This window comes from Mustela lutreola, chromosome 2 (assembly GCF_030435805.1).
Source record: "Mustela lutreola isolate mMusLut2 chromosome 2, mMusLut2.pri, whole genome shotgun sequence".
In the NCBI taxonomy this organism is placed as follows: Eukaryota; Metazoa; Chordata; class Mammalia; order Carnivora; family Mustelidae; genus Mustela; species Mustela lutreola.
The window spans coordinates 7,812,816-7,834,369 of record NC_081291.1 but is presented as its reverse complement, the minus strand read 5'-3'; the positions used below and the strand labels follow the sequence as shown (position 1 = coordinate 7,834,369).

General features: G+C 58.1%; 3 protein-coding genes across 5 annotated transcripts; 2 read left to right on the top strand and 1 right to left on the bottom strand.

Moving 5' to 3' along the window:
• Nucleotides 1–1,148: 1,148 nt before the first annotated feature.
• CDKN2D (cyclin dependent kinase inhibitor 2D) lies at nucleotides 1,149–3,668 on the top strand. The gene is made up of 3 exons (XM_059159966.1): nucleotides 1,149–1,247; nucleotides 1,519–1,674; nucleotides 2,707–3,668. The coding sequence occupies exons 2-3, from the start codon at nucleotides 1,534–1,536 to the stop codon at nucleotides 3,064–3,066; spliced, it is 501 nt and encodes a 166-aa protein (XP_059015949.1). The 5' UTR covers nucleotides 1,149–1,247; nucleotides 1,519–1,533; the 3' UTR covers nucleotides 3,067–3,668.
• A 446-nt stretch (nucleotides 3,669–4,114) lies between these two features.
• Nucleotides 4,115–12,572, top strand: KRI1 (KRI1 homolog). 3 transcript variants are annotated; one of them, XM_059159960.1, is made up of 19 exons: nucleotides 4,115–4,249; nucleotides 4,365–4,438; nucleotides 5,215–5,320; nucleotides 5,652–5,760; nucleotides 6,018–6,072; nucleotides 6,151–6,200; nucleotides 6,492–6,588; nucleotides 6,666–6,743; nucleotides 7,008–7,141; nucleotides 7,443–7,569; nucleotides 7,677–7,772; nucleotides 7,863–8,033; nucleotides 8,980–9,055; nucleotides 9,143–9,228; nucleotides 9,318–9,444; nucleotides 9,529–9,659; nucleotides 10,548–10,612; nucleotides 10,708–10,806; nucleotides 11,642–12,572. In XM_059159960.1, exons 1-19 carry the CDS (start codon nucleotides 4,156–4,158, stop codon nucleotides 11,979–11,981), a joined length of 2,115 nt encoding a protein of 704 aa, XP_059015943.1. In that variant the 5' UTR covers nucleotides 4,115–4,155; the 3' UTR covers nucleotides 11,982–12,572. The 3 variants fall into 3 exon arrangements, with proteins under 3 accessions (XP_059015943.1, XP_059015944.1, XP_059015942.1); XM_059159961.1 differs by having other exon boundaries at nucleotides 5,649–5,760; nucleotides 6,154–6,200; XM_059159959.1 differs by having other exon boundaries at nucleotides 5,649–5,760.
• ATG4D (autophagy related 4D cysteine peptidase) lies at nucleotides 12,207–18,588 on the bottom strand. Its single transcript, XM_059159962.1, has 10 exons — nucleotides 18,139–18,588; nucleotides 17,508–17,591; nucleotides 17,257–17,430; nucleotides 16,690–16,966; nucleotides 16,551–16,615; nucleotides 14,699–14,829; nucleotides 13,701–13,779; nucleotides 13,554–13,630; nucleotides 13,351–13,470; nucleotides 12,207–12,764 (listed from the first exon to the last, which is right to left on the bottom strand). The coding sequence occupies exons 1-10, from the start codon at nucleotides 18,368–18,370 to the stop codon at nucleotides 12,582–12,584; spliced, it is 1,422 nt and encodes a 473-aa protein (XP_059015945.1). The 5' UTR covers nucleotides 18,371–18,588; the 3' UTR covers nucleotides 12,207–12,581.
• Nucleotides 18,589–21,554: the final 2,966 nt, after the last annotated feature.

Genomic DNA, 21,554 nt, shown 5'->3' with positions numbered 1-21,554 from the left:
CGTTCATAACCCTCCCAGGGTTCCCTCGTGAAAAATAAAACGTAAGTGCTCAGTGCGGTCCACAATCCTTATCTGCGCTCCCGGTCCTTCTGGTTAACCTGTCTTCACCCCCTCCCACTCTCCGCCTCTAGGCCTCAAGCTTCCCGTGCATGGCAGGTGTGCTCCCACCTCTGCCATTGCAACAGTAATGCCCTTCTCCTGCCATGTACCTCCCCCGCCCCCAGATATTCACAGGGCTCCTTCCCTCACCTTCAGATCGCAAACGTCACCTCCTCGGGGAGGCCCTCCCTGACCTGTTTCAACGGCCTTCCTTTCCCAAGAGACTATCACTTATCTGTTTTATCACCTCCATTGCGTTTACCACCCTGCAAAGATCACATTACTGTCTCCTCCCGACCTAAATGGGGGGGGGGGGGTCCTGCAGCGGGGACCAACTGGCCGGCTCGCTCTCCAGTTGGTGCGCCTAGTGCACAGAGAGTGCTCAGTAAAAGTCTGAATGCAGACGTCTGTAAGCGCCGCCTGCGACCTCGACTCTCGCCTTCCAGGCTCGTCCACGTGACGGCTGCAGCTGGCAGCGTGAAATTTTGTCTCTGCCATGGCATTCATTTGCTGTGCCAGGTTTGGTCCAATCTGAGCCCGACCGTGATTCCTTCTCACCCACTCCATTTCTTCGTTTTATTTTCTTGACGGTGCCTAACGCTACCTAAAATTATGTAGTTGCCCGAACCTGCGCTCCCCAGCGCGGGACGGGTTCCAGCACACAGTAGGCGAATGAGTGAAATAAAGCTCTCTGCACAGACTAAGGGCTAATAAGTGCTTATCGCGTGACTGAATGGTGAAACTCCAGACTGGACTGCCCGCGCTACCCTGCCCCTGACCTTTCCCCCGCGGGTCAGTTAAACCGTCTCCCTTTCCCGCCCGCCTGGCGAGTTTGAAAAACCGAAAACCCCGCCATTGCCGGCGGCCCACCGGTCGCCCCGGCTCGGCCAATCAGGAGCGGTACCGCCCATGCCGGAGCGTAAAACTCCCCCGGCGACGAGCGACCATTGGCTGCGCTGGCTGCGTGGGCGGGGCGCCGGCGGGTCGCGCGCCGGGCAAAGCGGCTGGGCTACAGTGTAGCGAGTTCGTAAGAAAACAAATCCGCAGCGTTCGGGGCGGGGCCTCCGGCGTGCCGGCACCGCCCCCTGACGGCCAGCTTGGCAGCGGCTTCGACACCGCCTCAGAACAGACGTCGCGGAGGAGGGAGGGTGAGTTGGGGGGAGACCCGGCCCCCAAGGGGCGGGCGCCCGGCCGGGCGGTGCGGGCGGCGGAGGGTTGGGCCGGGCTCTCAGCCCCCGGCGACCCGCTGGCCGAGCGGGGAGGAGCCCGCCGGGAGGGCGGGGGTCGCGCCGGAGAGCCGACGGGCGAGCTGAGCTGGGAGCCTCGCGCGGGCCAGGTGCGCCTCGGAGCGGATCTTCGGGCGGGTTTCCGTGGCTTTCCCCGCATTGACGGCGCCGGGGTGGGGCGGGGGCTTTGCAGGCTGCCAGTGTCGACATGCTGCTGGAGGAGGTCCGCGCCGGCGACCGGCTAACCGGGGCGGCGGCCCGGGGCGACGTGCAGGAGGTGCGCCGCCTTCTGCACCGCGAGCTCGTGCATCCCGACGCCCTGAACCGCTTCGGCAAGACGGCGCTGCAGGTGAGGCCCGGCCAGCTCGGAGTGAGGGCGGGGCTGGGACCCCAGACCCTTTCCCTTACGTTTCCTGGTCGCGGTGGTGGTGGACTGGGGAGTCCCGTCCTTTTTTCCTGGGCCGATGTTGCTCCCTTTTCCGTGGGTGGGTGGTGGATGGATGGGGTTAGGTTGGGGGAGGGGAGGACTTTCCATCTTCTCTGGAGGATTTCTTATTCTCTGGATGCGGGGGATTCAGTTTCACTGGGGAGATTATTATTCCGTGATATGAGTTCAGCTTCTTTGGATCCTGGTTTCATAGGGGTGGCTCTAGTTTCTTGGACCTTCCAAATACAGGAAAGGAGGATTCGTGTTTCCAGGGGGTCCCCATTTAATGGAGGGTTCTCTGAGAGGAATCCAGTTATTGGGGAGATCTCCATTCCTGGGTTTGTTGGTTCCCCGGATTTCTGGTATATTAAGGAAAGTCCTAATGGGGGCACAGTTACACATTGCTTGAGCGTCCTTATTCTCGGGGGGGGGGCATTTTACAGGGGAACCCCATTTCTTAAGGGGCCCAAGTACCCTCTGAAGCATTCTCACTATATGGGAGGAGCTGTTAATTAGAGAAGGGGTTTCAAATTCCCTGGGCACTTCCTTTCCCTTCAGTCCTCTGTCAAGTACTTAGGGGGCAGTTTTCATTTTATGAGGCTGATATCCTGGGGTGGGGGCCATATTTCTTAACGATCTCCTTTATGGGATGGGGCCTGTCTCTGCTTTTTTGGGGAGGGTTTTAAGTTCCTTGAAAGTTTTCACCGAGGCTACTCCTTAGAGGATTATCTTGTCCTTAGGGGATGACCAGTTTCTTGGGGAGGGGTCCCTCTTCCCAGGAGATGTATTTCTCTGGGGGTATCCAACAGCTGTCTGAGAGCTTGTGTTATCTGGGGTTTCCTGATTTTTTGGAAGATCTCTAGTGTTCCCTATGTTTGAGTGACCCCTCTCTTCAGTGACCCCCTTTTCCTGGAACCTCTCCCTTGAGACCCCTTATCCTTGGCCCCCACACAGGTCATGATGTTCGGCAGCCCCACCATTGCTTTGGAGCTCCTCAAGCAAGGTGCCAGCCCCAATGTTCAGGACGCCACCGGCACTACTCCAGCCCATGACGCTGCGCGCACTGGATTCCTGGACACCCTGAAGGTCTTGGTAGAGCATGGTGCTGATGTCAACGCGCCTGATGGCACTGGGGCGCTCCCCATACACCTGGCGGTGCGAGAGGGCCACACGGCTGTGGTCAGCTTCCTGGCTATGGAGTCTGATCTCCATCACAGGGACGCCAGGGGCCTCACACCCCTGGAGCTGGCGCAGGGGCTAGGGGCCCAGGATCTCATGGACATCCTGCAGGGGCATACGGTGGTGCTGCTGTGACCCAGGGCCACCCACTCCTGCAACAGGACCCAGCGGGGTTCTGCATCAAGAGAGGAGGAAAGAAACACTTTCTCCCCTCATTTCTGCCCACTGTCAAAAGGGGAGGGGCACCCGTTTGTGGCTTGTTGGTGTTGATTTGCGGGGTGTGTGTGTTTGAGGGACATTTCTCATTTGTTTTTCTCACCCCTTTTGACGTGCTGGGCAGAGAAGGGCTCTTGCCGACAACAGCCATCTAAACGGTTCCGTTTTCTCTGTGCCTCAGATTGCTGGGGCTGCAGACGCCCAAGAACAGAGCGTTTAAAGCCCCAGCCCCAGAGTGAGGTCATCGCTTCCAGGGCTCCTGGAACCTGGCGACCTTGGCTGGCTTGTACCCAGAGAGAGACCTCAAAGTGTGCACACTGCTTTCAGGCATGGGGTGGGAGGGGGGAGAGTTTCGAATCAAAGGGTAGTCATGAGTTCGTTCATATTTTGTTGGAAGCTTGTTTTCCAGTCTCTTGTACAGCGTTTAAAAAAAGAGATTCTATTTATTAAGCTTTGTGGAAAAAAATTGTGTGATAACTTAATGTTTTTACCCATTAAATTAAGACTTGTGCATGATCAGAGCTGGTGGCTTCTGATTTTTGAAGCGATGGAGAGCCGCGCGTCCAGCATGTTTGTAGGGGGTCGAAAGAGGGGTCGCAGGTTGTGAATGCTTTGGGGGAGGGGTGAGAGTGGTAATTCCCAGGGTGCGAGAGGTGAGTGAGCTGGGTGGGGCAGCGGTTTACGCTGTCGAAACGGAAGGGAGGCAGGAAACCGCGAGTGGAGAAAGGGCCCCCAGATGTCAGCTGGGTGCCGGGAGCCCCGGGCGGGCGGGGGTGGGTGGGGGGAGTGGGCGGTGGCTGGAGTCTGACTCGAAGAGGCGTGACCCACGGGCGGGGATTGTGGTCGCATCGCGTAAGGGATCCCGGAAAGCTTGCGGACAGGATTAGGCGTGGCCCGCGAGGCTCCGCCTCCTCTCAGGCTCGCGGGGGCCGGGAGTAGCCCCGCCTTCCGGGGGGTTGGGGGTGGACCCACTCGCTGCACGCATGCGCAGTGGGCCGCAGAGCCGCCATGCCGGAACCGCGAGGGTCGTCGCCTCTGCGGGTCAACGCGGCGTTTGCCGCGCGGTACGGCCGCTACCGGGAGCGCGAGGAGCTGCAGCGGCGTGAGTGCGGGGCGCATGCGCGGGGGGCGGCGGCGCGTGCCGGGTCGTCGGGAAGTGGGGGCTCATCTGGTCCTCCACGCTGATCTGGGGGGGGGTTCCCGTCTTTGCCCCGCAGTTAAAGATCGCTACGGGGACCGGGACAGTGGCGGCGACTCCAGCTCCGAGTCTGACTCTAGCGACGAGCGCGTGGTGAGCATTCTCACCCCGGTGCCGTACATTCGGGAAGCATCCAAGTTCCCCCCCCACACACACACCGCTTCCCAACCCTGATACACAGAGGGCGGCTAACCCACAACCCTATTTCACCCTACGGGAGTTTCCATCTTCCTTTTCCTAATCCCTTGAAGGACACACAGCGGGCTCTCCATCCCCGGGGGAGGCATGCCCTCCTACCTCCCCTCTCCGCCCACCATCCACCTCCCCATCCCGATGTGTGAGGTGCGACCGCTGTGTCCCCTCTTTCATTCCCAAGAGTTTAACCATTTGTCAGGGTCCGACTCAGCCCCTGAAGTGAGGCATCCTTCTGCCACATGGGGTACTCAGCTTCTCACATCAGGCCTGGTCTTTTGGGGGCCTCCCTGTGCCGCCCAGCCCCTGCTTGCTGTCCCACTTATGTCCTCTCTGCTCACCGGCCCCCACCTCAATCCTTTGTTCCCAGGAAGTATCCTGCCCTTACCCCTTACTCTAGCTCAGATCCTGTACCTCTGTGTGGCCGTCCCAGACCACCCCCATTGAGGGCCCCTCTTCCTCCGCCACCTGTTTCACATCTTCCCACTGCCCCTCTTGCCCACCCTCCAGCCCCCAGCCTGCCTCTATCCAGCTGGATCACTTCTTACTCCTGGCTCCACCCTAATTTCCACACCCTCTCAGCCCACCTGCCCTTGTCACTTAGTGCCCCCAGCCTCCACAAGGGCCCTCATCCGTCTCCCTTCTGAAGTCTAGCCCTGATCCTTCTCATGCCTTAGGAATTTGACCCCCAGCAAGAGCGTGACTTTTACACAACTCTCTCCTTGTTGAAGAAGAAGGACCCCCGCATTTATCAGAAGGATGCCACCTTCTATCAGAAAACAGGTCTGGGGCTGCTCCTCCCTAGGGCCCAGGTTCCTCGTTGCCTTACTGGTTTGTGTGACTATTTAATGAACCATCATACTGTGTATGTTCTCCATTCTATGCCATAAGTGCTTAGCGGAGTGTTTTACATTATTACTCGTTAATAATGACTGTGTGCTCAGCCCTGGTCAAAGCACGAGTTACTGAGTGAGCACAGCCAGCTACTACCGAGTGGTTTTAAGTGTGACATTTGAAATCGAGATTGGACCCCAGCCCCGCCCTGTGGGAATTCTCCGCCTGGGGAAGGAAGGGGCTTGTAGGTGATGGCAGGTGTCTTCTGGCAACCCAGCAGTATCGTCCTCGGAGAGCGAGGAGGCTGAGGAAGCTGAAAAGAAGCAAAAGAAGATGCGTCCTATGTACCTGAAGGACTATGAAAGGAAGGTTATCTTGGAGAAAGAAGGGTGAGGAGAGATCCTGACTTCCCTACCCATCCCTCCCCCGAGCCTTCCCAGGGCAGGCTGACGCATGGGGGTCTTGGAAGAGGTGGGAAGGAGCTGGTGGTGACTCACCAGGATTAAGGGGCTCTCAGAGAACGGGAGGGTCCGTGATCCACCTGCACCGCCCTGCCCTCCACTGGCTGCTCGTAAGAGCTCCCCACCCCGGGGGACCGACGGGCCGTGGGGAGTCTGCGCTGAAGCCCTTGTTTGTCCTTGCCCAGCAAATATGTCGACGAGGAAAATTCAGACGCAGAGAGCTCCGACCGGAGATTCCCGGTAGGTGGGGTGGAGGGCCTGGCTGGGGGCTGAGGGGCCTGGCGCTGGGCCTGAGGCCCACTGTCGCTCTCTCTGCAGCAGCTCACGTCGCAGAGTTACGTAGAGGAACAGAAACAGCTCAAGGAAAGGTGAGCCTGGGCCTGCTCAATGGCCAGATGGATCGGACTCGAGGCTCTGGGATTGGACAGGCCCAGCCTGGGTTCAAATCCAGCCCTGTTACTTCATGGCTGTGTGCCCTTGGGCACGTCACTTATTCTGTGCCTCAGTTTCCCCATCTGTTAAATGGGGTTGACAATACCCTCTGTGTCACAGTGCTGCTCTGAGCTTGTTGAGGGGAGCCCAGGACTTAGTAAACAGGGTTCATCTCGGGCCTGTGGGCAAGGCTGTGTCTCCTGAGGCGTTTTCTCTCACATGGGCAGCTTCCGGGCATTCGTGGAGGACAGCGACGATGAGGACAGTGCCGGGGAAGGTGGCTCCGGGTTGCTACAGAAACGTGCTCAAACCAAAGAGGAGAAGGTGGGAGCTGGGCCTGGCTGGCTGGGGCCTGGCGGCGGGCAGGGGTCCCCAGGCCCTCAGAGCTGGCATCCCCTCAGGCCCAGGAGGATGCAGACTATGTGGAGTGGCTGAAGGGGCAGAAGGAGATTGACAACCCTGACACCCTGAAGGAACTGGTGAGTTCTCCTGTCTGGTCCGTCCCCAGGCTTTTTCTGGAAACCAGTCCTTGAGGGAGTAGCCAAGAGCCCATCACGTGAAGACTGCGGTGTGCCCCGCTCTGGGTGCCAGTTTCTACTTCTGTAAGATGGCGATTGTCCCCCCTTCTTCACAGATGGGCTGTGACGTTTTAGTTACTTAAGTCCACATGGAGCCGAGCCCACCCTCCTTCCCTGCCCACAAGTCCCTGACCTGGGTCCTGTCCACTGCCCCCTCCCCCCCAGACCCACCTCAAGGAATATTGGAGCAACCCAGAGCTGGATGAAGGAGAGCGGTTCCTGCGGGATTATATCCTCAATAAACGCTACGAGGAGGAGGAAGACGAGGAAGAGGAAGAGGAGGCAGAAGAGGAGGAAGGGTGAGCAGCCGTGTTCCCCAGGAGCCTGGAGCCCTGCCAGCCCAAAGGCAAAGGGCACCAGGTGTTTACTTCTTCACACAGATGGTGGCAGAGTTACTGTCCTGTGAGGACGAGCTGCGGCATGTGGGCTCTGGGGCTACGTGGCCCTGTCCCTGGACTCTGTGCCTCAGTTTCCCTATCTGTCAAATGGGGGTGCCCCAAAAGTAGGGCTCTTGTGCAGGTTCCATGCATTAATATGGGAGTACACAGGGGTATGGGGGCTCGGCTGACTCCCCAGCCCTGCCTCATTTTTGTCCCTCAGGGGCCCAGGCCTCCCCGTCCAGCTAGCCGTGGACGATTCCTCAGACGAGGGGGAGCTGTTTCTGAAGAAGCAGGAGGACTTTGAGCACAAGTACAACTTCCGCTTTGAGGAGCCGGACTCGGCCTTGGTGCGGGGCTGGGGCTGGGGCTAGGGAGGACCCGGGCTTTGGGGACCCGGGCCGGGAGAGCCCAGAATCATCCTTGTGGCCCTTCTGGGCTCCCGTGCTGCCCACAGGTCAAGACCTACCCTCGAAGCATTGCGTCCTCCGTGCGCCGCAAGGATGAGCGCAGGAAGGAGAAGAGAGAGGAGACGCGGGAGCGGAAGAGGAGGGTGAGTGGGGGGGTGCCGGGGGGGGGGGAGGGCGGCGCACTGTGCAGGGGGAGCCCTCGCTCCCACTCTCCCCTGGCCTGCCACCCGCAGGAGAAAGCGAAGAAGCAGGAAGAGCTCAAGCAGCTGAAGAACCTGAAAAGGAAAGAGATTCTGGCCAAGCTGGAGAGGCTGCGGCAGGTCACAGGCAACGAAACCCTGGGGTTTGAGGAGCGGGACCTCGAGGACGACTTTGACCCCGCCCGCCATGACCAGCTCATGCAGGTGCGACCCCTGGACCCCACCCAGCCGTGCATGCAGTGCTGCCTGGGACAAGGCCTTGCAGTCCGTGCGTGTGTCCAGGCTGTGTGGCCTCAGAGAAGTGGCTTGATGTCTCTGTGCGTGTGTCCTTGTCTGTAAAGTGTATCCTGTCTACCTCAGGATAGCTTGGGAGAAACATGCATAAAAATTGGTAACGCTCAAGGGACAGGGAGTAGTTGTGTTTCCTTGAAACTTGTAGGGTTTGAAGGGACATAGCATCAGGCCACAGAAACAGGCGATATGCTGTATGGGGAGAGCAGGGGGGACCCTGGGAGCCCCAAAGAGACCCCTGACCAAGCCCGGAGGTGAGGGGAGGAGACCAAGGCTGTACAGGCTTTAGTTTCTCAGTGAAATGGAGATCGTTTCTGTCTCTTGGGGTGCTTGTGAGAATGCAGTGAGTTGCAGCCCAGAAATGGGCATACAGTAGGCGCTTAATAAATGACATAGCCTTGTGGTCACAGAGCACCAGGTCACGGAGCGGCCCCTGCCCTCCCAGAGCTCCAGGTCTGAGGGCTGACCCTTAACTGTACAGTTACAACCCCCAGCGATCAGAGTGGTGACGAGGACTTTCGGGGGAGGTAGGGTCTGCGAGGAGTCCCCAGTCGACTGTCGGGCGTGGTGGTGAGCGGGTCAGGGCGGGCAGCTGAAGCCTGAGCCACAGCTTGGCAGCCAAGGAGGGAGGGGTGCCCCAGGCAGGGGGTACTGTGGGGGCAAAGGCCTGTTGAAGAGGAAGAACCACGGCTCTTTGGAGCAGCAGGGGCGGGTACTGGGGCACAGAGGGGCCTGGACACACCAGCCTCCTCTCACATCAGCAGTGAGGTCTGGGGGATGCCGGGAGCCATGTAAGGTGTGAGAGTGAGGTGGTCTGGGGGAGTGGGCCTTGCTGAGCCTCCTGGCCCTGACCCTGCAGAGATGTTTTGGGGACGAGTACTATGGCACCGTGGAGCAGGAGAAGCCGCAATTTGAGGAAGAGGAAGGGCTTGAAGGTGAGGTCACCGGGGGCACCAGCCTGGGGGAGCTGCTGTATCTGAAGTCCAGAGTTCCACCCTGACCCCCTACCTCTGTGTCCTCAGATGACTGGAACTGGGACACATGGGCTGGGACTGAACAGGCTGGAGCTTGGGACCAGGAGCTGCACTGTGAGGACCCCGACTTCAATGTAGGTGCCATGGGCAGAGCGGGGGGACCCCGAGGGGTGAGCCCACCCCCCCCCAAGTGAGGGCTGGCCTGACCTTTGCATCTCTGCAGATGGATGCGGACTACGACCCCAGCCAGCCGCGGAAGAAGCCGCGTGAGGCCCCCCAGACGGGCAAGAAGAAGCGGAAGTCCCCCTTCGCTGCAGCCGTGGGGCAGGAGAAGCCAGTGTTTGAGCCTGGTGAGGCCCGGGCTGGGGGTGGGGGCAGGCAGGGGCTCTGCGGGGCCCGGCACACCCCAGCAGCCTGGGTCCCTCCCTGCACAGGCGACAAGACGTTCGAGGAGTACCTGGACGAGTATTACCGGCTGGATTATGAGGACATCATTGACGACCTGCCCTGTCGCTTTAAGTACCGCACCGTGGTTCCCTGCGACTTTGGGCTAAGCACCGAGGAGGTGGGACCCCACAGTGGTGCTGCTGGGGGGGTGGGGGTGCACCTTGCGGGCAAGGGGCCGTGTGCAGCCAGCAGATGCTGCAACCCCCGTTCCTTCTGCGGAAGACACCCATACAGATAACATGACCTGCCTTGGCTGTCTCTGAGGCCCACAGGACACGCTATAAATATTACTTTTAAATCTCTTACCAAATATCGGTGGTTGGGTGGCCGTTAGGACTGGGTGGGCTCTGGAAACAGATGCCCGGGTTCAAATCTGGCCGTGGCCACTCACCAACTATGACCTAGAATGCTGTGCCTCCGTTTCCCTGACTGTAAAATGGGCTAATAACAGCCCCCCCAACCCTGGCTATGGAGCCGAGGTGTGTGTGTGTGGCTCTTGCAGCACCGCTGGCCCCTTAGCCGTGGGGGTTTTGGGGGCCTCACCCGTCAAGGCCAGCCAAGCCCACGTTTATGCAGCTCAGGACTGCTGCGCTTGGCTCAGTCTTCCTGGCAGCGTCGGTAGTTTCTGTGGTGAGGCCTCACCTGTCATTGGCACACGCGGTCATCGGCGAGGAGCCCCTGCCTGTCCTGAGGTTACTGGGACCACGGTGCCCGAGTGAGGCGCAGGCATCCCGGGCCCAAACTGGAATCTGAAATCAGTCACTTCCCGATCACGTGACTCAGGCAATGATCTCCTGGCCGAGCCTCAGTTTCCCCATTTGATCCCTGCTGCCAAAACCTTCCAGTGGCCCCCACAGCAATCAGTCCTCTCCTGCTATGGTCCCTGCCGAGTGGGAGTAGCATGACCTGCCTTTGACTAGTGAGGTGGCCAAAGCTGTGAGTGACCTGGGCCCCCCCCCCCAACCTGGGGCTCACATGCGGGCCCCTTTGCTCCCTTCCTGTGCAGATCCTCGCTGCCGATGACAAGGAGCTGAATCGGTGGTGCTCCCTGAAGAAAACCTGCATGTACAGGTGACAGGGCCGGGCCAGGTGGGCCAGGGGAGGGCCAAGCAGGTGGGGGCACCTCCCAGAGCTCCCCACGACAGGCATGTCTGCTGACGGCACAGGTCAGAGCAAGAGGAACTGCAGGACAAGCGGGCGTACAGCCAGAAGGCCCAGAACTTATGGAAAAAGAGGCAGATCTTCAAGTCACTTTGCCCAGAGGAGTGAGTATCCCTTGCCTGCTGGGCCTGGGCTTGCCGCGCGCTCTGTCAGCCATTTGTTGTGTGGCCCCGGAAATGGGGCTTCCTTTCTCGATCCCTGGGTTCAGATCCTGGCCAGCCACAGCTGTGTGGCCTTGGGCAAGGCCTTTGCCCTTTCTGGGCCTGTTTCCTTATTTTAAAAATGCAGGTAAGGAGGGACGCCTGGGTGGCTCAGTTGGTTAAGCAGCTGCCTTCAGCTCAGGTCATGATCCCAGCGTCCTGGGATCAAGTCCCACATCGGGCTCCTTGCTCGGCAGGGAGCCTGCTTCTCCCTCTGCCTCTGCCTGCCATTTTGTCTGCCTGTGCTCGCTCGCTCTCCCTCTCTCTGACCAAAAAAAAAAAAAAAAAAAAAAAAAAAAATGCAGGTAGGGAGTAAAGATGGCTCGTTTCTTGTTGGGTTTTTGAGGATTAAGTGAATTCATTCATGTAAAGTGCCTAGAACATAGGAAATACCGTAAGGGTATTAGTAGTTAATATTATTGTGCCCCATTATTTCCCGATCTATAAAGCAGGGCTGATAGAACCTCCCAGAGCTGATTTAAAGCTGCTTTCCATGAATAGCTTAGAATAGGCCCAGGCTCAAAATGCCACAGTGATCAGCAGTACCATCGAGCCTTGGAGTTCAAAAGGAAAGGCCCAGTTTTGGTGTCAGACTTGGGTTTGAACCCCAGAGAGGCCCCTGATTTGGCGCCTTGCCTCTGTGAGCCTCTCCTTTCCTCATCTGTAAAATGGGGGATGTGTACTCAGGAATTGGCCTAATCGTGACCAGCTTGGGCTGAGCCCCCACTTTTCTTCTCAGGATGGAGACACTTTCAGAAGCCACAGGAAAGCCACAGAGAGACAAAGACGGCCCGCAGGGACAGCTGCTGACACCTGATGGGGCTAGCGGGAAGCAGGCCCAGCCCGGGAGCCCCCCAGCACAGGAAGAAGCAGGCCCCATGTCACATACGCAGAAGCCAGTCCCCCAGAGGCGGAGGAGGAGCAAGAAGGCGCGTCTCCTGGGCCCCACTGTGACACTCGGGGGGCGGGAATTTAGCCGCCAGAGACTGCAGGCCTTTGGGCTCAACCCCAAACGGCTGCACTTCCGCCAGCTGGGCCGGCAACGGAGGAAGCCCCAGGGTCCCAAGAGCGGCCCTTGAGCTCCAGGAAGCAGCCAGAGGCTCTGGGGTCCCTCCCTTCCAGTCAGCTCCTGGATGCATCTTCCTCACAGACTGTGTGGACCATGTGTTGGCCCGTGGGCAGAGAAGTCTTGCTATCTCACAGATCTGGAAGCTGAGGCCTAGCTAACAAGCTTCCCGCGCCATCTCCCCTTGACATACACCTTGGACCCCGTCCCTCAAATGCTGGGCGAGCCACAGCCACAGTCAAGTTAAACGGCTTTATTAGCCCCCAGTGGCCACAGTTCCCCCCACCACCCCTAGACCTCAGCAGGGTAGGGGCTTTGGGACCAGCGAGGGGCACGGGTGGTCCAGTGCAAACTACAGTACTAGAGTCAGGCCCTGAGTGGGTGTCTGGGAGCCCTCCCTCCCTGCCCTGGGCGGAGGGCCCAGCTGGCCAGAGGCAGGCGGACTGCCCCTGCCTGGAGGGCCCCCAGTTCTGAGGTTTCCTGGACTGGTCTCAGCTGCACTTGTCAAGGGGGTGATAAGGGGAAGACCCATCACCTCCAGGTTTCAAGCTCCCACACCCAGCATGACATAAATAAAAAAATAAATAGTGCTCATCTCCCCCAACCCCACCCGTTATAAAAACACGAAGTCCTCCGAGCTTGGGCGTTTGGCCTTGAGGAGCCGCCCTGTGCGTGGGAGCCGCAGTGTTGGCTGGGAGAGCTGGGAGCAGAGGTCATCCAAGCTGTGGTCCTGAGCATGGCCCTCAGCCAGCGTGAACATGGGGTAGCGCTCAGTGGCTGAGGAGGAGCTGAGGACCTGGCGGGAGGAGGGAGAGCGTGGTTTAGCCCTAAACTATATCGTTCTATAGGTGTAATTACCCTAACGGGTGCATTTACCAGGTGCTTCCTGAGCTCGACTCATTCCTCCAGGGTTGTGGTGTTTCCGTAGTGTAGTGGTTATCATGTTCGCCTCACATTCCTCCAGGGCAGTGACCCAGGCCAGCCAATCAGTGCCTCCCGTTCCCGGACCACCACGATAGGCACGTGATCCAGACTGACCAATGAGCAGCAGCCCTAGGATTTTTGCTGCAACTCTGGGAAAGCAGGGCTCCCTTTCCGCTGAACAGGGGGGTGGGTGCCCCTTGCCACTCTTAAGGGTAAAGCCCTGATGGGACAGTTTCTACTGGTTGAGCTCATGGATGCAGCTGTCCTTCAAGCAATAATGTCCCCAACTTTTCATCTCCTGCCCTTGTTTTGGTCCAATCAGTCCTAACTGGTCTTTTGTAGCTTGTGGGCAGGATAACAATCTTGATTCCCCAGGTCTGCGGGACTCGAGGTGTCTCTGTTCCTCTTCTCCCCCCTCACTGCCCCTTGCCCTCCGCCCTCCACCACTTCTGGCTCACCCTGGTCAGCTCTGAGCAGAGCGTCTCAAACTCCTTCTGGTCTCCAGCATAGAACCCCACCGTACAGCTCGGGTCCATCTTGGCGAAGGCCATTTTTCGGGGTGAGGTGCAGTGGAAGGACTGGGCGTACAAAGGAGGGAAGCTCAGGGCTGCAGCCCCCTCCACCTTCCCCAGCCCCACCCTGGGGATCCCACCCGGCTCACCTCCAGGGGGAAGTCAGCCTGAGTGACATCCACGGTGGGCTGGCAGTAGTGGGGGTCCAGGTAGAGCAGGAAGTCATCTGCAAGGGTGGAGGCATGAGGGGGGCTGAGGAAGGGGGAGGTGCGGGGGGTGCAATGGGGTGGGCTTACCCTGGTAGCCGATGAAGTACAGTGAATGCCGTGGCTTGCCCCCCATGATGCCCAGGCACAGCTCGGAACGCAGGAGCTCCTGCAGGGAGAAAAGTGGGCAGAGGAGTACGCTCTGGGCAGGTGCTGTCAGGCCCTAGAGAAGCACTTGGCAAACCCCCAATGTGTGCAAACCCAGCCCCCTCTTGAGGAGCTGATACTCCAGTGTAGGAGATGAATGCGGAATAAAGACAAGTTTTGCCACGTGTCCGTAGGCAATAACACTGGGAGAAGAATAAAGAAGGGAAAAGGGCTTTGCAGTTTTAAGTAAGGGAGTCAGAAAGGCCTCACTGAGGTGACATTGCAGCAAAGATCCAAAGGAGGTAAGAGGGAGTTAGGAGTGCATCTCTGGGGAAAGAGCACTTCAAACAGCTGGAACAGTGAGTGCAAAGGCCCTGAGGCCAGTGTATTCTGAGAAAGGTGAGGAGGTTCGTGTGGTGGGGGCAGAGAGAAGTGGGAAGGAGAGTGGGGGCAGAAGAGGTCAAGGCATGGGCAGGGGCATGGTACAAAGCCTTGCAGGCTGTAGGGAGAACTTTGGCCTTTATTCTGAGTGAAAACAACCCAGGGTTTTTCCAGCTTTGCCATCCCTTTCGCCTAGAGCGCCCTGGCTCCTCATCTGCCTTGGCTGGAAAGGGGCTTTCCTAGGCTGCAGCCACCCCCCTCTGCCCCTCCCAGTGTTAGTTTTCATTCCTCTAGCACCTAAGACATAACGCCACAGCTGTCAGTTTGGTTTCAGGCCCCCACTGTCTGTCCGTCCTCCAGTAGAATGTCTAATCCCAGAGGGCACGAACGTTTGCCTCTTCCCCTCTGAAACGCAGCCGCTGGGACGGTGTTTGGCCCATACTGGGTGCTCCCTGACTACTGAGCAAACGGACAGATGAAGGCAGCAGAAACACCTCACCCAAGCTACAGAAGCTGGCGTGGTTCCCAGGGGAGGCTTAGTGGAACTTGACGGCACCCACCTTCACACAGGGCACGTACACGGGGTTGAGAGTCTCGCCGCCCAGCCGCACCGGCACCAAGATGACCACGGACTTCCATTCAGCCGTGGGGTCCGGCCTGGCCACCAGGCGTGCCACATCTGCCTTGTACACTGGGGAGATGATGCAGCAGGTCATGTTCCTACCCACCCTTCAGGCCTTGGAGAGTGGCCCTCCCCATGCCTGTGCCATCTCGCAGGGTGCCACTCCTGTCATCAGCGGAGAAGGAAGTGTTTCGGGTGCCCCCCCCCCCCCCATGAATCCAGGGCCTCATGGCAGGTGTGGACATCTCCATTTTACAGAGGACAACTGAGGCCCTAAGAACATAAAACCAGGGGGAGGCAGAGAGCCTTCCCCGCAACCCAGAGCACCTCCCCAGTTCCAGGGCCTGGTTAGTATTTACTTACTCAGCACGTGACTTTGCCAATATGGAAATGGGAGCTCTGGGTACCTCTTCCCTCACTGCTAAGTAAGCCCCCTCCAGGCCTCCAGAAAAGGGGATTCAACCCCTTCTGGAAACAGAGCTGCTATGGCCTGAATGCTTATGTCCCCCCAACACTCAGATGCTGAAATCTTAATCCCCAAAGTGATGGTATTAAGAGGTGGGGCCTTTGGGAGGGGACTGGGTCATGAAGATAGAATCCTCATGAGTGGAATTAGTGCCTGTATAAAAAGGACCCCAGAGAGCTACCTGCCCCTTCCATCATGTGAGAAGGCGGCAAAATGAACTGGGAAGTGGGTCCCCACCAGACACTGAATCTGCTGGTGCCTTGATCTGGGACTTCCCAGCCCCCAGAACAATGAGAAATAAGTTCCTATTATTTATAAGCTATCCTGTCTGTGGCATTTTTGGTACAGCAGCCCAAATGGACTAAGATACTGGTCATCTGTGAAAATCAAATATTGTCTACATGTCTAAATGTCTATAATTTTATATAAAGATTTATATAGGTTTTGTAGATTCTCTGACACCATTAAGGCTCCTATTAATGAAGACCCTATCTAAACTGATTTGAAGGAGGGGCTCCTGGGTGGCTCAGTTGGTTAAGCCTCTGCCTTTGGCTCAGGTCATGATCCCAGAGTCCTGGGATTGAGTCCCAAGTTGGGCTCCCTGCTCAGCAGGAAGTTCTGCTTCTGCCTTTCCCTCTGCCTGCCACTCTCCCTGCTTGTACTCTCTTTCTCTATCAAATAAACAAAAAAAAAATTTTTTTTTTGAAGATTTTACTTATTTGACAGAGAAAGATCACAAGTAGGCAGAGAGAGACGGGGAAGCAGGCTCCCTCTTAGCAGAAAGCCCGATGCGGGGCTCGATCCCAGGACCCTGAGATCATGACCTGAGCCAAAGGCAGAGGCTTAACCCATTGAGCCACCCAGGCACCCTAACAAATAAAATCTTAAAAAAAAAAAAAAAAAAAAAAAAAAAAACCAAAAAACTGATTTGGAAGAGAGTGGGGAACAATAATAATAATAATAATATTTAGCTAACACTAACTGTGTGACAAGCCCTGCTCTAAGAGTTTAACTTGTATTATCGACTCAATCCTCACTACAATCCCTTGTGACAGAGAGCAGACTTTTGTATGTGTTACAATTGTTTACAGGGTAAGAGTAAATTGGACCCGAGAGAGGGAAGCCCTTATATCTTCTCTTCTCCACTTGCCAAGAAGCCCCTAATGTTTCCTATCCTGGTACCAGAGACCGTGGGGGATCCTAAGCACCTCCCACCTCCCCTGTGTGGGTCTCAAATCCTTTCCCAGGCTTCCTCTGCCCCAGGAAGGTAAGTAGTGATCAGCTCTGGGTGACAACTCTGGGACCTTGGTTTCCAGTCTCTTACCTGTGCAGTCCTGAGAAACATACACCACCAGACGGGTGACCTCCGAGCAGCTCTCCACAGCCTTCCTGGCGGGTGACAGGGAAGGCCTGAGTGCCTGTCGGAACCCAGTGGTTCCCCTGTTCCCTGCAACGGCCCTCACCTGAGTATGTGTGCCACCAGAGACGGCCCATACCAGTCCCCCGCCTTCTTGCCTGAGCTCTGCCCAAGCTCCACCAGCCGGTGCAGGCCAAAGGGGGCCCGGGGGTGGTCGGCGAACCAGGACACAATCTGCCGGTGCCGCCGCTCCTGCTCCAGCTCGGGGGTGCCATGGGCCCAGCGCGGGGGCACCCAGCGTGCAGGCCCACGGTAACGGTTGGGAGAGGCCAGCCCTGATGGCTCAGAGGGTCCCGGGCCTGAGCCCTCAGCCCAGGTCCAGTCTGGTGGGGATGGAGTACAGAATCAAAGGGTGCTGGTGGGGTGGGCGTCGGGGGGCGGGCACCGTTCCCATTTACTCATGCTTTCTGTGCAATTCTAATGCTCCTGCCGCCACAGCTTTACCAGCAATTTTCCCAATCCAGAACCTTATTGTATCAACTCTCGCTCCCCCAAGAAACCTACTCCGCACACCATCTCACAAACCTTTAAGCTAAGTCTACAAACAGTTCTGACCCTGCTGCCCTGTGTGCCTGGCACGAGACTGCTGGGCGCCCTCCCTTCCAGCGCTCACCTCTGGGCAGGAAATGCAGCAGCAGGCCCTGGGCCAGCATCATCTGCCCACTGCGCAGCATGCAGCCCCAGCCGCAGTCCGAGGTCAGGCAGCCTCCAGCGAGGGGCGGGAAGTCCCGGCGGTACGTGAGCCACAGGCGGGACACGAAGTCCCGCTGGAAACGCTGGATGTCACCTACAAGACGCAGGCTTGTCAGCGGCCACCTGGAGCACCAGGTCTCCCTCGAGTCTGGCCTGGGGTCCCCAGCTCACCCTCGCCCTCGAAGCGGTAGCGGCGGCCGCAGAGGTGGACGCTGGAGATCTTGCTAAAGCTGGTCCGGCTTTTGACTGCCCAACCTGGGGATACGTGGGGCAGCACGAGCCAGATGAAGCACTGGCTTGATAGACATGTAACGTGACAGGTTGACGGCAGTCATGCTTCCATCCACCCCCCTCCCTCACCCCACCTCTCAGTCTCCCAGGTCCCAGCTCAGGGCTGGCACGGGGCAAGCCGTGCCATATTCCCCTCCGAGGGAGGCAGGGACCCTGGTAACCACCACATAAGTGTTTGCCATCAATTCAGGATGAATAAAGCAGTTAGCTTCTTGTATTCGTTTTACAGAGGGGGAAAATTAAGGCGCAGTAGAGGAAAAAACCTTGCCCAAGGTCACACGGGAATGGCATAGACTTGAAAACACATTCCCTTTTGGACCTGCGGCAGGTCTGCCCGGGGCAGGGCGGGGGACCTACAGGTGACTCACAGGAGGAGAGTAAATGGTAGAATACTCAGCAGGCCAGGGTCGGCCACCCCTCGACGCCCACCGGCCTCTAAGCCCCCGGCCTGCCGGAACTCTCGGCCAGCTCCTATCTCCGAAACCAAGCCCCGGGCCCGCCCCCTCCTCACCGTACTTCACGTTGTTCCAGGCCGTCAGGAACTTCGCCTTAAACTTGTCCACTTCGTCCGGCTCCCCAGGGGCGGCCGCGGGCGAGCCAAGAGCGGGGCCGCTGGCTCCAGAGGGCCTCAGGCCGTTGGGGTCCGGAACCCGGGGGCCCCGCGGCCTGCGGCCCTCGGGGCGGCGCGCGTCCTCCGGGCTCCCGCTCCGGTACTGCGCGGCGGCCGGCGACACGGAGTTCATGGGCGCACGGGGAGGGCGGACCGAGGGCCCGGGTGGGGGCCGCGAGCGAGCGCCCAGGGGGCCGGGCCGCGGCGCCCGGGAAGGCGCTAGTCGGCCCCCGACGCGGCGACCGGGCCCCCGCGCCCGGCGCGGGACGCTGTCACCGCCGCCGCCGCCATTTTAGCGGCCCTGGCCCCGGGAGCCAGGCGGGCGCGACACGGCCGGACGCCCCGCCCCGCCCGGCCCTGCCCCAGCCTGGGTCGCCGGCCCCGGTTCCGGGTGGCCGCGCCGGGACCTTCGGCCGCGGCGCCTCCCCGCGGCGCCCCGCGAGCACGCCCCGCCGCCCTATCGCAGCGCCCAGGCGCGCCCGAGCCCCCCTGCAGGCCCTTATCGGAGGCCCCAGAGCCGCGAGGCCCCGCCCATGCCCCGCCCCTGCCCCGCCCCCGACGGCGAGCTGGGAAAGGCCCGCCCCGGGGCGGCTCCGTGCCTGTGTGCACCTGCCCGCGGCCCACCCTTCGGGGCGCCCCTCGGTGGCCTGCGCCCCCGGGACCCGCGTCGCTCTAGGGCCAAACCTGAGCGACACCTCCCCCTCCTCACACCCCCAAGCCACACCTCTCTGAGCCTCAGTTCCCTCAGTAGCAAAAAGGGCTCAAATACAACCACACAGGAATCTTCGTGATAATTCTGCGGAGGAAGAGAAGCCAGATAAAAAGAACGAGTGTAGACTCTCTGGTCCCCTGTACCTAAAACTCCAGAAAATGCAGCCTCATCTCTAGGAACAGGAAGCAGATCAGTTTCGGGGTGTCTGGGGATGGGGTGGGGAGAGGCTAGAGGGAGGGACAAAAGGGGCTTAGAATATAACTTTGGGTTACAAGATGTGGAAACTCATCAGATCCTACACGTGAAATGTGTGGGATTTATTGTGTGTCAGTTATAACTCAATAGAGCTGTAAAATTTTTCAATGCATGTGACTCAGTAATGTTAGTAGGAGGAGCTGAGCTCATCTGTGTAAAGCATGGCATTTGAGGCAGTCAGAGGAAACCAAGCAAAACCTCAGAGGTGGATGATAGTGTTTTGATCCTCTGAATGGCAGAGAGGGTGGCCTCTAGTGGCCACTCTGAGGGCACTGTCCTCAGGCAGCTGAAGGATGAGGCTGTGGGTTGTACAGAGGCTGCAAAAAGACAGTCACTTCCCTGACTTTCCCTCCGCTCTCACCTCACTGCACCTCCCTTCAGCCACACCTGCCTCCTTTCTCAAACCCAACATGTGCAATCTCACCCCAGGACCTTTGCTCGGACAGTTCCCCCTGCCCGCCTAGCCCTCCCATCTTTGAGATCGCTGCATGGCTGCCTCCTCCTGGACCTCCATCGGCAAATTATTCAAACGTCATCCCCGCAGGCTGACAGTGCTCAAAATCCACCCCACTCCCACCTTTGGACTCCTTTCCTCTTCCCTGACTTCCTCTCCGCCCCCCCCCGCCCCCCCCCCACCCCCCGCCCCAGAACAGTTACCAAAACCTGACTGAGTCAGCTCAGGCTGCTCTGTAAATACTGTGCACTGGGTGGCTGAAACAATGAACATTTCTTTCTCATGATCCTGGAGGGCGGAAGCATAAGATCAGGGTGCCAGGATGGCCGAGATCTTCGTGAGGGCCCTGCTCCTGGTTATGTCCTCACATGCCCTTTCTCTGCTGTATGCTGACTGAGGGAGGCAGAGAGAGAGAGAGAGAGAGAGAAAGAGAGAGAGAGAAAGAGAGCTCCTGTCTTCTTCCTCTTGGCATTAACCCCATCATGGATTCTCTACCCTCATGAGCCCATGTAATACCTGATCATCTCCCAGAAGCCCCATCTCCTCATACCCTCACATTGGGGGTTAGGGTTATAATATATGCATTTTAGAGGGGGATTCAAACATTGACCAGAGCACCAAATTTGTATATATATATACATATATATATATATGTATATATATATATAAATTTATTACCTCTGTCCCTACACCACTACCACGAGGCCCAGGGACTCTGTCCATCTTGGTAACTGCTGGCTTCTCAACGCTCAGCCCGTGGCCTGCATGTACACAGTAGGTGCTCAACAATGCAGTAAGTGCAGCAAATAACATATGGAATGGAAAGAAGAACTTTTTGCAAGGAGCAGCTGGTTTGTGGGGTCCATAGGTGACCCCCTTCTGTTTGGTCTGGTGGCTGACCACCCCCTCTGTGGTCAAGCTGGTTCCCCAGGAGATACAGTGGGAACCTGGATTCCTTGCCCTTTATTCCCCCTTCCCAATGAGTACCACTGGGGTCTCTGGCCCCAGCCCAGGGTCCAGACTCCACCTGTGTCCCCCTTGGAATGTCCCCCAGGCTCCCCAGGTTTGATGTGCCCCTACCTGATCCTCTGTCCCTCAGGATCCCTCTGATCCTGCATTTCATCCCCACTGGCTTTTCCTCCCATACCCTCGCCCCTCCCCCCACCCCTCAGCCTCCCTTGCTTCCTTTACCAGAGTCTGTCTGTCTGTCCCCAGCTGTCCTCACACTCCTGAAGCAGCACAATAGTCTTCGTCACTGAGGCAGACGCGGCAGTCAGACCTCTTGGACAGGTGACCCTGCCTCCCTAGACCTCACTTTCCTCATCTGCCAAATGGGCTTAATAACAGTGCCTAATTCCTAGGGTTTGGGAGAAGGAGGAAAGGAATATGCAGAACGCAAAGAACAGGGCCAGGCTCACACCAGCCACAACTTCAGTGTGAATTGTTGCTGCTCATGACATGACTTTTTGCTTTTGTTTTTTTTCGATTTTATTTTATGTATTTATTAGAGAGACCGAGAGAGGGTGTGCATGTTTGTGGGGAGAGGGGCAGAGGGAGAGGGAGACAAGCAGACCTACCATCGCCGGGAGCCACACGTGGGGCTTGATCCCAGGACCCTACGATCGTGACCAGAGCCGAAGGCAGACGCTTAATGGGTTCCCAATGTTTGGCATTCTTATCTCCACTCCCCTGCCAGTCTGGCCCCCATCACTAGCAGCCGTCTGCCTCCTCTGACGCCTCTAAACCATTCAACAGCTGAAATAACCTATTTATCAAGTTATTTATTTTTTATGCTTTCAGAGAGGAACAGGGAGGGGAAGAGGGCGAGGGAGAGACAATCCCAAGCAGGCTCCACGTCCGGTCTGGAGCCTGCAGCGGTCCTTGATCTCATAACCC

Excerpts from the sequence above, each read along its gene's own strand:
- KRI1 (XM_059159959.1), top strand. The coding sequence starts at position 4,156 with ATGCCGGAACCGCGAGGGTCGTCGCCTCTGCGGGTCAACGCGGCGTTT. Across the intron at positions 5,321-5,648 it reads CACCTTCTATCAGAAAACAG|CAGTATCGTCCTCGGAGAGC; the intron begins GTCTGGGGCTGC and ends CTGGCAACCCAG. Across the intron at positions 9,056-9,142 it reads GGAAGAGGAAGGGCTTGAAG|ATGACTGGAACTGGGACACA; the intron begins GTGAGGTCACCG and ends CTGTGTCCTCAG.
- ATG4D (XM_059159962.1), bottom strand. The coding sequence starts at position 18,370 with ATGAACTCCGTGTCGCCGGCCGCCGCGCAGTACCGGAGCGGGAGCCCG. Across the intron at positions 17,431-17,507 it reads CTACCGCTTCGAGGGCGAGG|GTGACATCCAGCGTTTCCAG; the intron begins GTGAGCTGGGGA and ends TGCGTCTTGTAG. Across the intron at positions 12,765-13,350 it reads TCTGCTCAGAGCTGACCAGG|GTCCTCAGCTCCTCCTCAGC; the intron begins GTGAGCCAGAAG and ends TCCTCCCGCCAG.
- CDKN2D (XM_059159966.1), top strand. The coding sequence starts at position 1,534 with ATGCTGCTGGAGGAGGTCCGCGCCGGCGACCGGCTAACCGGGGCGGCG. Across the intron at positions 1,675-2,706 it reads TCGGCAAGACGGCGCTGCAG|GTCATGATGTTCGGCAGCCC; the intron begins GTGAGGCCCGGC and ends GCCCCCACACAG.